This window comes from Camarhynchus parvulus, chromosome 20 (genome assembly GCF_901933205.1).
Source record: "Camarhynchus parvulus chromosome 20, STF_HiC, whole genome shotgun sequence".
Classification (NCBI taxonomy): Eukaryota; Metazoa; Chordata; class Aves; order Passeriformes; family Thraupidae; genus Camarhynchus; species Camarhynchus parvulus.
The window spans coordinates 12,288,715-12,301,960 of NC_044590.1; the positions used below are offsets into that span (position 1 = coordinate 12,288,715).

At 49.9% G+C, this 13,246-nt stretch overlaps 1 protein-coding gene across 3 annotated transcripts in view; it reads left to right on the forward strand.

Annotated features, from left to right (window-relative positions):
* Window positions 1-3,658: 3,658 nt before the first annotated feature.
* The window catches only part of CBFA2T2 (CBFA2/RUNX1 partner transcriptional co-repressor 2), a 62,587-nt gene continuing 52,999 nt past the window's right edge, over window positions 3,659-13,246 (forward strand). For 2 of the 3 annotated variants that reach the window (XM_030963182.1, XM_030963183.1), the window contains exon 1: window positions 3,659-3,723. In XM_030963182.1, coding sequence (XP_030819042.1) covers window positions 3,696-3,723 — 28 coding nt within the window. In that variant the 5' untranslated portion in view covers window positions 3,659-3,695. The remainder of the gene's footprint in view (window positions 3,724-13,246) is intronic. The other variant, XM_030963185.1, reaches the window with a different exon arrangement.

Below are 13,246 nucleotides of genomic sequence, written 5' to 3' on the forward strand. Positions count from 1 at the left end.
ACGGTGGGCTCAGAAAGAGGCCGGCTTGCCACTCTCCAAGGAGCTTCACAGGCTTTAAGGAGCAGCTAAATAAAAACAAAGCCCTTATCAGCGCCCCACACAATGGCCCTTTCTGCTTGACCGGTGTCAAGCTGGCTCCAGCGAGGCTGTAGATGACACAGGAATGAAGTGGTGGCAAACACAGGCCAGAGCCAAGCTGCAGCCAGCACGGCAGGAGATAAGAGCAGCATGGGGGATGTGGGCTCTGGCAGAGAGGGGCTGGGGAGCAGGCAAAGCCACAAAGTTAATACCAGGACAATGGCACTGGATGGATGGTCCTGTTGTTCTAGTGCAAATTTGGATCTGCTCCATCCTGGGCCATCTGGGCCCAAGAGATTCCTGTTCCTGGCCAGCAAACTCCAACAGAGCCTGTGGCTCACTGAGCATCAGGGGTGAAACTGCTGAGCTGCAGGGCTGGGCTGGGGCTGCTGCCAGCAACCACCAGCCCAGAGCTGGGGCAGGTCACACCAGTCTGCTGGGAGCATGGTCCTGCTGGAAACTGCACTCTGAGCACTGTGCCCTTTTGTCCCCTGTTGGGGAAGATGAAACAAGAAAGCCTTACCAATATGATTGCCTGGCAAAAGATTTTGAGAATATAGAAAGTGTAAGTGAGATTGAAATGAAAGCAAGCTTTGAGATCCCTCAGTTACTGAACAACTGGAAAACAATGGCGTGGCCAGCTGAAGGTGATCCCCTTTTGATGGAACAACACCCTCTGCTTGCAGACAGGCCCAAGGGTCAGAGCAGACCCTACAGCTTGGCAGAAGGGGCCCAAAGAGGAGTTTTTAGGGTTTGAAATGTAACCCAGTGTGGGAAAGTAATGATTCTTATAGGCTGTATGGAAATGCTGTAGGATTTGTATCTTGTACTAGATTGGTTAGTGAGAATGAGAATATTCAACACAGAAGAAGATTTATTGTATTGGAACAGGAACTTCGCTCTCTTACCCTTCTACGCTCTTATGCTTTTACTCTTTACCCTCTTACTCTCTTTCCCTCCCACCCTCTCTCCCCCTCTCTTCTCTCAGCCTGCTCTGAGCTGTGGCTGGCAGCTCCCAGCAGGGCCCTGCCCCCAGGCCCTTTGCAATAAACCCCAAGTTCCAGCCCTGGCTGCAGAGATCTCTCGTGTCCCTCTGTCCCAACAATGCTACCCCCTGATGCTCCTACAGTTCCCAAGGAGAGCTCAGAGATCTCAATGCCTTGATTAAACAGGCAGTGACTTGAGGGCATGGACAGTGCCCTAGGGCAGCCAGCTTGATCTCCTGCCACATCCCAAGAGCTCTCTTTTGCTGGAGTGAGCTCTTCCCAGGCTGAAGCAGGGTATCCATAGCCACACTGGTACCAGCATGACTTGGTAACTGGTGAGAACATCTCCCTAGGGCAGGAGACTGGGTCCTGGCCCTGCTTTCAGGACCTGCTGGGAAGGGAAACCTCAGCTATAACCCAATTTGCAGGCACATATCTTCCTCCTACAGCTACTCCCAAGTCTTTTGGGGCATTCCTGACCTAGCTGGCATATTTTCAGCTTCCCAGAGAACACCTAAAATGGCAAATCCCTTCATTTTCAGATGCTGATTGGACTTCAAAAGGCTCTTCCCCAGAGGTGCTGGCACTGCCCAGGCTCCCCAGGGAATGGGCACAGCCCCAAGGCTGCCAGAGCTCCAGGAGCTGCCAGGGATGCCCAGGGTGGGGCTGTTGGGGTGTCTGGGCAGGGCTGGGGCTGCCCTGGGTGATCCTGGGGGTCCCTTCCAGCCCAGGATATTCCATGATTCCATGAGGCTGCAGCCTTGACAAACAATGAATAGGAGTCTCTGAATAGTGAAACTCTTGTGATCCCAAGCTCTGGCATTTCCAGGTTTTGAGGTATCCATGCAGTGAAAGCTTTGGCTTGTAGGATGGAAACACATCTCACCATTGCCAAGGATGTCTGAGTGCAGCACAGCTCCCTGGGACACCCTGTGGATGTGGTTTAGAGCTGGGCTTGGAATATGGGAAGTGCCAGGAGGGAGCAAAACCACTTTGGTACCAACACCTTGTGGCAGCTGCTCTCTCCAGAGAGAGTAACAGGCACAAGTTTCCCAGGCATTGTCCTGGGGAAGGCTGTGAGAAGAGCAGAGAAAAGAATGAGAAACATTATTTTCAACAATTCTTATCTCCACTTGCTGCACCTGTTGTTGTGAACTTGCAGAATGTGTCATGGAGGTTTGTTTACCAAAGGATGATTTCTTAATTAGCCACTGGTGATGATGTTTGGATTTCAAGGACCAATTAGGTCAAAACTGTATTGGACTGTCTGTAAGGCAATGGGTTTCTCAATAAATGTAGTATAATAAATTATTGATTGATCAGCCTTCTGCAATCATGGAGTCAATGCCAATTATTACCCAGCTGGGGACATTGTGCTACGACACACCTGAGGGGCTGGGCTGGGGACAGACCTGTCTGTCCTCAGGTATTGTAACAGCTTTGGGGGTTGTGTGCAGGTATTTTAAGATCTTTTGGGGGTGTGCAGGTATTGTAGCACCTTTGGGGATGTGTATAGAGGAATTTTAACAGCTTTTGGGGGTGTGCAGGTATTGTAGCACCTTTGGGGTTATGTGTGCGGGTCTTTTAACATTTTGGGGGATTCACAGGTATTGTAGCACTTTTGAAGATGTGTGTACAGGTATTTTAACATGTTTTGGGGGTGTACAGGTATTATAGCACCTTTGGGGACAGGTATACAGGAGTTTTAACATCTTTTGAGGGTGTAGAGGTATTGTAACACCTTTGGGGATGTGTGTACCGGGATTTTAACATCTTTTGGGGGTGTACAGGTATTGTAGCTCTTTTGGGGATGTGTGTAGAGGGATTTTAACATCTTTTGGGGGTGTGCAGGGATTTTAGCACCTTTGGGGATGTGTGTGCAGGTATTTTAACATCTTTTGGGGGCGTACAGGTATTGTAACAGTTTGGGGATGTGTGTAAAGGTCTTTTAACAGCTTTTGAGTGTTTACAGGTATTGTAGCACCTTTGGGAATGTGTGTACAGAAATTTTAACATATTTTGACGGTGTACAGGTATTGTAGCACCTTTGGGGATGTGTGTACAGGAATTTTAACAGCTTTTGGGGTGTACAGGTATTGTAACAGTTTGGGGACGTGTGTAGAGGAATTTTAACATCTTTTCGGGGTGTACAGGTACTGTAACAGCTTTGGAGATGTGTGTACAGGAATCACACACCTTCGGGGTTGTGTACAGTTATGGTTACACCTTGACAGGAGCCGGAGGGCTCCGGGGAGGTGCGGCATGCGGCCGGTCGGCTCTGTGAAGGTTACACTTCACAGCCGGCTGTATCTCACCCCAAATCCCCGCAGGGCCCCCTGCCCTCCTCGGAGCCCTCTGCCCTCCGCAGAGCCCTCCTGCCGTGCTCGGCCCCTCCTGCCCGCCTCGGAGCCCCTCCTGCCCTCCTCAGCCCCTCCTGCCCTCCTCAGAGACCCCTGCCCTCCTCGGAGCCCCTCCTGCCCTCCTCGGAGCCCCTCCTGCCCTCCTCAGACCCCCCTGCCCTCCTCGGGCCCCTCCTGCCCGGCTCGGGGCGGGCCGGGGGAAGCCGCGCCCCCGCTCTCGTCACGGCGAGGGCCGGGTCGGGCCGGGCAGGAGGCGCCGAGGATCCGGGCCATGGTGGGGATCCCGGGAAGCTGCCAGTGTAAGAGCCGGGAGCGGAACACGGGCGGGAGGCAGCGCCGGGCCGGGCCGGGCCGGGCCGGGGGGAGCGGGCTGGGGGAAGGGGACCCGCGCTTTGTATAATAGTCCATAATTGCACCTCTGATTAATGTGTGTTTCTCAGCGTGCGGGTTCACTGCCCCGCAGTGTGGGCCTGGGGACCCCCCAGCCGCAAGCCCAGCGCGGCAGTGCCCGGGTTTGTGCGGGATTTCCAGGCTGGAGGGGTTCCGGAGCAAGGGGTGCAGCCCCTCGGCAGGGCCGGGGCCGGCAGTGCCCGACCGCGGTGCTGCAGCAGAGCGGGGCTTTGTACCCTCCTGGCACTGCCCGCATTGCCTGCCCAGCACCGGAACACCTCCGGGACGTGTCTGGGACACTTTTGGAAACACCCACAGTGAAATATCCACGGCAGAACTGGGCACGAGTGTTTGCCCTGCTGCAAACAGCGACCTGGCCCCCGCGTGTGCGAGCCCTGTGCACATAAATGCTGCTCGCAGCAGCACCTCTCCTCCGTACAGCTGGGGGGGTGGGTATCTTCAGCTCCTTTTGCGTTAATTTCCCCAAAATCTCGGGTTTGTTGCCAGAAGTGTTGCGCCCTCTGAAAGCTTTGAGGTTGGCAGGAGAGCACGTGGTGCCTCTCACCGTGTTTCAGCTTCCTGAGAGTTTTTGTGGCCTGTGCTGGTTTGTCCGCGGTTGGGATGGAAATTGAGCCATCCTGGATGGGGAGTGAGGTACCAGATGGAGCCGGGATGTCTGTGTGTGCAATGGCCATCACACATGGGGCTGAATCACGGCCCCAAAGTGACTCTGTGGCTAAGCCATTGCTCAGGAAAGGGAGAAAAGCAGTTAAAAGCACATCCCAAAGCTCAGGAAATTCAGGAATCTTCAAATGAAGTGTGATTGCTCATAGGGAAGCAGTGTAAAGATAGATGCTGATGCTAATGTGGAAACCACTCTGAAAGCCGCATTCCCGATATGGAGAAGGAATTACCAAGTGACAGAAGTTGGTTTTGTACTTTATGGCGCTGCTTAGGGCAGAATGTGAGGAGATGATGGGGTGAGGCTGTTACCCCTTGAGGCAGTGGGAAATATGAGTCTGTGGAGGCGTGTGGAGTTCAGCCAGCCGGTGTCCCAGGTGCCTGCAGAGCACCGCGGTGGCAGAGCCGTGTCCACGTCCACGTGGCTTTGGAGAGCCCGGGCACCTGGCTCCTGACCTTCCTCTTGTCAGCTCTGAAGAAAAGGCCCCACAGAAGGAGCTCGGGTGAGATCGTGTGCTGTAACCCTGCTGTCCACAGTGTGTGCCCAGTCTCCTTTCCCCAGGCTTCCTTTGAAGTCAGTCACAACAGGCGCTGCTGAGGGTGATCATCTCTCCAGTCTTGGACACCTCTCTCTGAATGAGACAGATTCCTCACTGGAGGTGCCTGGGCTTTTTCATTGACTGCAAGGGGAGTCCAGGAGAGCCTGGCTTAGGCTTTGGCAGTGAGGAGCTGGATGAAGCAAATCCCACCCAGTGTGTGTGCTCGTGGTGCAGCTCAGTGGTGTGTGCAGAGACTGGTCACATTCCCCCCCTGCTTCCCTCAGACTGAGCACAGGGAGGAGAATCAGACCTTGGAAATCCTGCTAAAAATATTTGAAGCTAAGGGAGACAGGGATCTTGTGCCTCCATCATAGCTTCAGGGTGGGTACATGAAACCAGTTCTTCTCAGCTGGGACACTTTCTGCAACATGGGACAAGTTGTTTGAATATTTTATTGGATCCTGGCAGGAATGTATGGATGTGTATGTGGCTGTTGAGTTTTGCAATATTAAAGCATATCTGCAATTAGGAAGAAATTCCTTCCTTGTGAGGGTGGGCAGGCCCTGGCACAGGGTACCCTGAGCAGCTGTGGCTGCCCCTGGATCCCTGGCAGTGTCCAAGGCCAGGCTGGACAGGGCTTGGAGCACCCTGGGATGGTGGAAGGTGTCCCTGCCCATGGCAGGGTGTGGAAAAAAGTGATCTTTCAAGTTCTTTGCAGCTCAAACCAGTCTGTTATTCTGTGATTAGGGCTTTTCATCTGGGTCCTGCTGACAGAACTGAGCAAACATTCGCTGACCCTATGGCAGCAGGGACAGCAAGGCCCCTGGCAGGAGAGGGTGAGGGCACCTGGAGTGCTTGCAGTGACTCAGTGGGAGCTAAAGTGTAGTTTTTTATTCAGTTTAATCTGTCTGTGGCCCAGCATCCATTGGGGAATGCTAAGGATAAGCCTGGTGAGCCCTGCAGCTGCTTTATAAAGATAAGCACACAGATACGTGCTGAAGTTATCAGGACCTTTGTGGATAGATCAGGTGAGGATGCCCTGTTGGTGCCAGCTATTGAACAGTGTAAACAGTTGCAGGAGACATCACTCAGTTCTTGGGCCCAGTGTCAAGGCCAAGAACACTGTTGGGGTTATCATAAAAGTGAATAATCAGCTGTAGACTCATAATTTTTATAAATCTAATCATCTGCATAGCCCAATGATTTCTGATTTTTACAGATCCTGGCAATGTCAGGAGGTTGCTTGATTTCTTTGGGTGTGTGTTACAGAGAAGTGGATCAGTGCTCAGTGTGAAACTAACAATGGGGAAGGAAAGAAGAAATGTGGGACTGCTTTGAAACTTTGGGATGTTCCCTGTTCATTTAAGGCACATACTGGCTCTCATGAATATGTTCTTGTTATGTGGGTATTTCCAATGGCCAGGAATTGAAATGCATCATTCAGGGACTTAGTCTTGATTTTCATATGCTGTAAAATGAAAAGCTTTAGGTGTTCCTCTCCCTTTGTGCCAGTGTTCAGGAGAATGAAATAAACTGAAATTTTAAAGCAGTCACAGGAAAGAAAAAGAGTTTTTTGGTTTGCTGGTGCTCTGAGGATTGAAAAGGGTTTGTACTTGGGGAAGGGCTTGTGGAATTGACTCTTTTGGAAGCAGGACTGGAGTGGAATAGTGAGCAGAGTGCTTTCCATCATCCTGAGCTGCCAAGGAGTCACAGGCACCTCGAGAGGCTGCCGTGAGCCACTGGAGAAGGGGGGAACTGCTCAGGTTTCCCTCTTGCTGGCAAGAATCAGAGGTGAACTCTTCCCCTTCAGAAGGAGGTGGCTGTAAGACCCAGAAAGGTGAGAAGTAAATCCACCTCTCCCTATCTGATGTAAAAAGTCCCAGGGGAAGGGTTTCTACCCAGGCTGTCGATTTACCTGGAACTCTTCCAGAAAACCACCTTCCTGAGGGCATTTGTCCAGCCAGTGTCTGGGGCTTAAAACTTCTCCTGTGTCCCTGTCACCTTCCCATCTCTTTGTGCCACATCCTGAGTGTGTGCACACCCTTGTTTGATTCAGCTACAGATGTATCCTGGACATCATTTTGGCTGTATTTGTGCACTCCAGGTTAATCAACCCTGACTTTGGAAATCAATTAAAATGTTCTTTACTCCATTTCATGAGAGAGCAGTACTAACTTCTACAGGTAGCAACTTTTCTGGCACTCAGACTTCGAGGTCAAATTCTGCACATGTTTTTTTCAATGACATGCTTTGCACACTTGGGATAATTTAAAGGATCAGACTCTTCAGGCAGGGATTTTCTCCAGTGTAGATTTATGTTGGTGTTTAAGGTTGTCATTGCTCATAGCCCTCAGCCTTGGGTTGCAAGGGTGTTTTCACAAGATACGTGGCATGCTCTTGGCTTGGCTTTGGGGCACTTCAAAGCTCGCTAAAAATATTTGAAAAATATTACAGAATTCTCTCATTACCGGTACATTACAGGAAAATGCAGGATTAGCCTTTTTTTGTCTGTGGATATAAAATAATCAGACAAATACTTTGTGAATGCTTGCAGACTAATTGCTGTAAGATTGGACTTGATAGACACACCAGTTTGTTTGCATCAATACCAGCTTCTCCCTGCTTATCTGTACTTTTTAATCCTCATGATCTCTTGGGAGTTGGCTTTCACTCCCTAGCAGTGCACCTGGCTGCTGCAGCAGGAAGTTTCTCCAGATCTGTCACCTGACACGCTCCCACCTGGCCTTTGTGTGTGTTTGATCCCACCTTTTCTGCCAGGAGGCAGCAGGAGGAGGAGGAGGAAAAGAGGGGTAAAGCCCTAAAGGAGATCTAAAATAAGGAGGCTGTACGTGTTTGGGGTGTGTGGGAGTGGGCTGGGGAGGGGTGGCTGGGTCGAGTTGCTGGCACTGGTGGGATGGGGCTGGTGGCACGCAACAGGCTGGCAGCGCTGAGGAACCAGTCCAGGGACCCCTCCTGACCCCCACCTGGTCAGCAGAGACTCTTCAGTCGCCTTAACAGCAGTGGTGAGCACACAAATGGGCTTGACAGCTCGTTGCATCCCGGCTGTCTTTTGTTTGTTGGTAAAAACCAAATATTTGCTTTCTACTTTAAAGCTGTGCATGCGGAGCCTCTCCGGATCTGGCTGCAGGTGTTGGATCAGAGGTGGAACGGTGGCTGTAGTGTGGGGTACAGCTGTAGGGTCACACATGGTCCTGGGCAGGCAGAACTCTTGGCTGTCTGCTTGGAGCTTCCTTTTCTTAGGTGGGTATTGTGGCCTGCAGAATTTTGTGGCTGTATTCCTGAGAGCGAGCACTTCCCTGGGTCTTGGCTAAGCAGAAAGTTAATTTAACACTTTTTCAGAGTATGGGGACAGCTCAGCCTGCGGCATTTCCAGGTGCAGCTGAGATTAATTTGCTTATCTTAGTTGAGGGCAGGTAGTTGTGCAGGGGAGGTACCAGAGCCAGGATGTTAAAACACAAAGAAGTCAAATGTTCCTCTGTTCCTCCCCCATTTGTGCGAGCTCGTTTGCATGAAAACACCCGTCTGGCAGATCTGCTGCAGGAGCCTTCCCTCCATCTCCTCCTCCTCCTCCTTCAGGATTAGCTTTGTTGGGGGCCAAGAAGCCACCGATGAATTGTGACTGGAAAGGGCTGAACTTTGAGGGGAGATGAAAAAAATCCCTTGAAACATTTGCAGCCCTGGCAGCGGGTCCGCGGGTCGCTGATGGGGTTTATCCTCTGACATCATGAGGATCTCTGACATTTCTAGCTTAGAAACAATAACTCGCCTTATCCGTCGTCATGTTTTTCTAATTAAAGACAAAGCTTGGTAAATATTTTTTAAATGATTGAATTTCCCAAGTATGGGAAACACATGTCAGGAGTCAGGCTGGCTGCGTCCGACGCGCCTTTTCCCACCGCGTCCCTCGGAGCACGCAAGTGCAAATACAGATTTAGAGCTGTGGGTGACAGGTTTATCTGAGATGATTGGCAAGGATTTATAAACCAGGAGGGGATTTACTTTGCTCTCCCTCCCTCCTCTTCCCCCTTCTTCCCCCGCCTCCCCGACCCCCGTCTCAGAAATAGGAAATTGGGATCACATTAAACCCTAATTGGTTTGGCTCCAGCGCTGGTTCGGTGGCTGCCAAATAGTTAATTTATTGCGTGAGAGTTTGGCCATGTGTTGAGAGGCAAATTTGCTCGAAGCAAGGCATCTCTGTAAACTATCCATCCACTGCTGTGCCAGGTCCTGTTTACAGCATCTCCAGAGTGGGGTGCAGGGGTTGCTTTCCGTGCCCATCCCGGCAGGACAGCGCAGGGGGACCCCGCCTCCCTCTCTCCCCTGCCAAAACGCTTTCAGGAATTGTTGCCTAAAAGAGCTTAAAGTGGTTTTAGCTGGACTTGGCGCTCGACGTTTGGAAACTGCCAGCTAGATAAGACGTGGGAGGCTCTCAGGAGAATAAATGCATCTGTTTGGGAGATAGCAGCAGGCCTGGGCTGTCACCGCGGAGCGGGGCCAGGTGGGGAGTCCCCGGGGGTGGCAAGATGGCTTTTCCTGCGTTATGTCAGCAGGGCAAGTGGGAAGCTGGCATATCTGGCTGCCCCACTGAAGGCCTCCTCGTTCCTGCCCTTCTCCACGGTGGCTGTCAGACATCCTGGATTTGTTATCACTTGCTCACAGACCCATGGCATCTAGTGGTGTTTGGCTCCTGTGAAGTTTTCTGGAAGATGGGCTCCTGCAGAGGAGTTTGCAGGACAAGCAGCCCTTGCTGAGGCCATCACTGCCTTCCCCAGCCCTTGACAGGGAATTACTTGGATTTGAGAGGATACAGCAGCCAGAGTTGAAGACTCACTGCTAGCACGTCTCTGGTGTGGAGTATGATTTGAAAGAGGCTGTGCAAGGAATAAATCCATGGCTGTGGCATTTTATTTCGTTCCTCGCTGAGTTAAATAACAAACTTTGTGTAAGTGAGCTGCTTCCAGCTCCGAGGCAACAGAATTATCACCGCCGTGCTCAGCAGAGCCCTTTCTGTGTCAGCTGCTATTTCCATTGTGAACTTGATACCTGAAGGCTCAATATTGTGACCCTTTAATTTTCAGCTGCTGAAACGTCCCCTGCGAGCTGGCTAAAGGGGAAGAGCTCGGAGGGGAACTTGCAATGGTTATGCAGTAGGAGCAGTGTGTTTCTCTGGGTATTTCTTAAGTGCTCAGTGTTTAGGAGAAATTGATAGGTAGTAGCAAAACACATTTAGCAATACTTTTCTTTCTGTAGCTCTCGCTTCCTGGGATGTAATAAAATCCATTAAGTTCTATTTATGATCAAAGGCCCAGTATAGTAATAGTTTTATTTGGATAATTATGGCTGTTCTACCAATAATGAAAATACTGCACACTTCCAAATACTGCAGCGTTTAGAGGGGTGCAGGGTTGGCACAGCCAAATATTTGCAAGTTCTGCTGAGGAGTCAGAGAGATACCAGTTAAAAAAATCTTGGATCTAGCTGAGTCTCTGTAGGAAGGCATGTCCTGCCCACAGGTGCCACGTTGGACCATTCTGTGTCGTCGGTTGGACACAAGGTTTTCGGGGTGAAGGAAGAGACAAGATGGGCTCCATGATCAGAAGGCTTGATTTATTATGTTATGATATATACATCTATTATACTATACTAAAAAGAAAAGAAAAGGAGAGTTTCCAGAAGCTGCTAACTACCTAAGAATAGAAAGTAAAGAATGAATCAACAAACCTTGCTCTCTCGGACTGTGTCCAAGAGAGCTCAGTTCTGGATTGGCTATTATTTCCAAACACTCAATCTGGGCCAATCCAGAACTGACCTGTTGCATTCCACAGAAGCAGATAACCTATTGTTTATGTCTGGTTGCTGAACTTCTCAGCTTCAGCAGGAAAATCCTGAGAGGATTTTTCATAAAAGAAATGTCTGTGACAATTCTGCCCTGGGTTTTCCAGCCACACATGGAGGTGCAGCAGGGTTAGGCAGACCAGAAGGGGACAAGTTGGGCAGCTATCAGAAGCAAATGTGGTTTGTTTTGGAGAGAACCTTTTCATCCCCAGGTCTGAAGGCAGGTTCAACATTCAGCTGGGAGCAGCCACTCCCCACTTGTGCATCTCCTGCCTCGTTTGAAATGCAGCCACTTATGGGATGAGCTGCTGTAATTACTTTAAAGCACATCGTACTTCCACCACTTTTGGCAGGAAGGAAGGAGGAATACTGTACTCCATCGCCAGACAAAATAGAAATCAACAATTGGGATTTTTCTCAAAGAGCAGATCTATCTTCTGTGCCATTAAACCCGAGTTGGATGGGAGCCTTGTACCCATTTTGCTTTCCCGGTGCGAGTGTGGCGTTCTGCAGCTCACAGCCCACGTTCATGGGAAGATTTAAAGCAGCAAATTCTAGCCAGGAATTCTTTCTAGCACTTTGCTTTCCTTCTGCTGTTTGCCTCCCTCTTCACACTACAGATGCTGATGGATCACCTTCCGTGGTGGGTAACGGGACACGCTGTACTTTAGTGGGGCTGGGGAAGTGAGTGTGTGTCCTCAGGAATGTTCTTCCAGAGAGGCACTGCCTGTGTCACCCAGCTCCTGACCCGTGCTGCTCCAGGAGTGGCAGTGCCCTTGTTCTTGTGGCTCCCCTATCAGTGACTGCAAATCAGCTCACACTGGAATTGTGGGTGGATCCCCTGATCCATTTACTGGTGTTTATTCCCCCCTCTGCTGCAGAACACCTGACTTCAGATTACTGCCCTTGGCCCACCTGAGTTTCCACATTCCACAATACACTGGTGGTGTCCTTTTATCTCCCCAGGGGATGATTTTTTCCATGAAAGCTTGGTTTTCCCTCTTTATCTAGGCATGCTGAGCACCTAGAAGTTAATTTGATGGAATCTTCTGAGGGAGGGTCTTGGTTTTCCACTGCAGTACTCCAAAAACATTCCCAGGTGCTTGTCTGTTTTCTTCTTGAATATTCGAATATTTTTCTTTTTTTTCCTGTGTGATATTGATTTTAGCAAGAGGGAGAATAAAACCTCTTTGTGCATGTGAATAGGTAAATAACTATTAGAGCACACAAACTGTTGAGCAGGTGATTTTTAGATAGTTCTTATTTGTCCTCTACCAGTTTTATTTAAGTTTTCAATCACTGCAGTTACTGTGTTCATCAGATTTTATTTCCCATTTAATAATTACAGCAGTTTCCCTCGAGCCCTGTACCTCTAATTTAAAAAGCTGAGTTGGAGATAAAACTAATGGAATTAAATTTGTTATGTTTTTATGGTAAAATATGCTCAGAAAAAAACACTTGTAGGCTCAGTCACTGCTCCTGAACATTTTTTACCACATCTTGATCCTCCATCAGTGCTGAGGACTTTCCTGGTGGCATAAGGACAGCAGAGCACCAAAGACCAGGAGCTGATCCATGCAGGAATTCTTGCCTTGAGTCTCACAGGTACCAAACAAGATAGTTTGGTTGGCACAGAATCTCCCCTTTTCCCTTGAGCATGTCCAAGGATTGCCTCAGTTTCCACCAGCACTGCATTTTTACTGTCCTGCTGCTGCTCCTGCTGGTCTGAGGTGGCCCAGGAAGCTCTGGAGAACCTGGCAGCACCACTCAGAGCTGGTCCAGCTTCAGGTGGGCTCTGGGCAGGTGTGACCCCATCCCCATCCAGGCTCTGAGAGCCTCTTCTGGTGAAGGGCAAGCCAGGGGACAGCTCTCCCTGAGCACATGCAGCACACCAGGAATTTAGATCTGTCCAAAAGGCCCTGCTGCTCCAAGCAGCAGCTCCGTGGATGGAGATGCACCTCTTCACACCTGTTTTATAACACAGGACAAAATATTCAGGGCATCTAAATAGTTTATGGCCTGACAAACAAATTCTGGCAGTGGGAGCACGAGTTTCCATCTCATTAAATTGTTGGCAAAGCCCTGGTAATTCCAGTCACTGATACAGCGCAGGAATTATCCCTCAACACGACTGGTCGTGTCAGGTCAGAGCATCACTGCTTTTTCTCAGCAGTTGTCTGTTTGCACTTGAGGGGAAAAGAAAGTGTTGAAATGTCAATTCATTGGGCTCTTCTCTGGAGCTGGAGCAAGGTCTTGTGAGGTCAGAAAAAAGTGTTTGTGGATTTCTACACCTAAGTTGTAGTGAGGAATTGTTCTCAAATCTTTTTTTTTTTTTTGTCGTACAAAACCTGACACA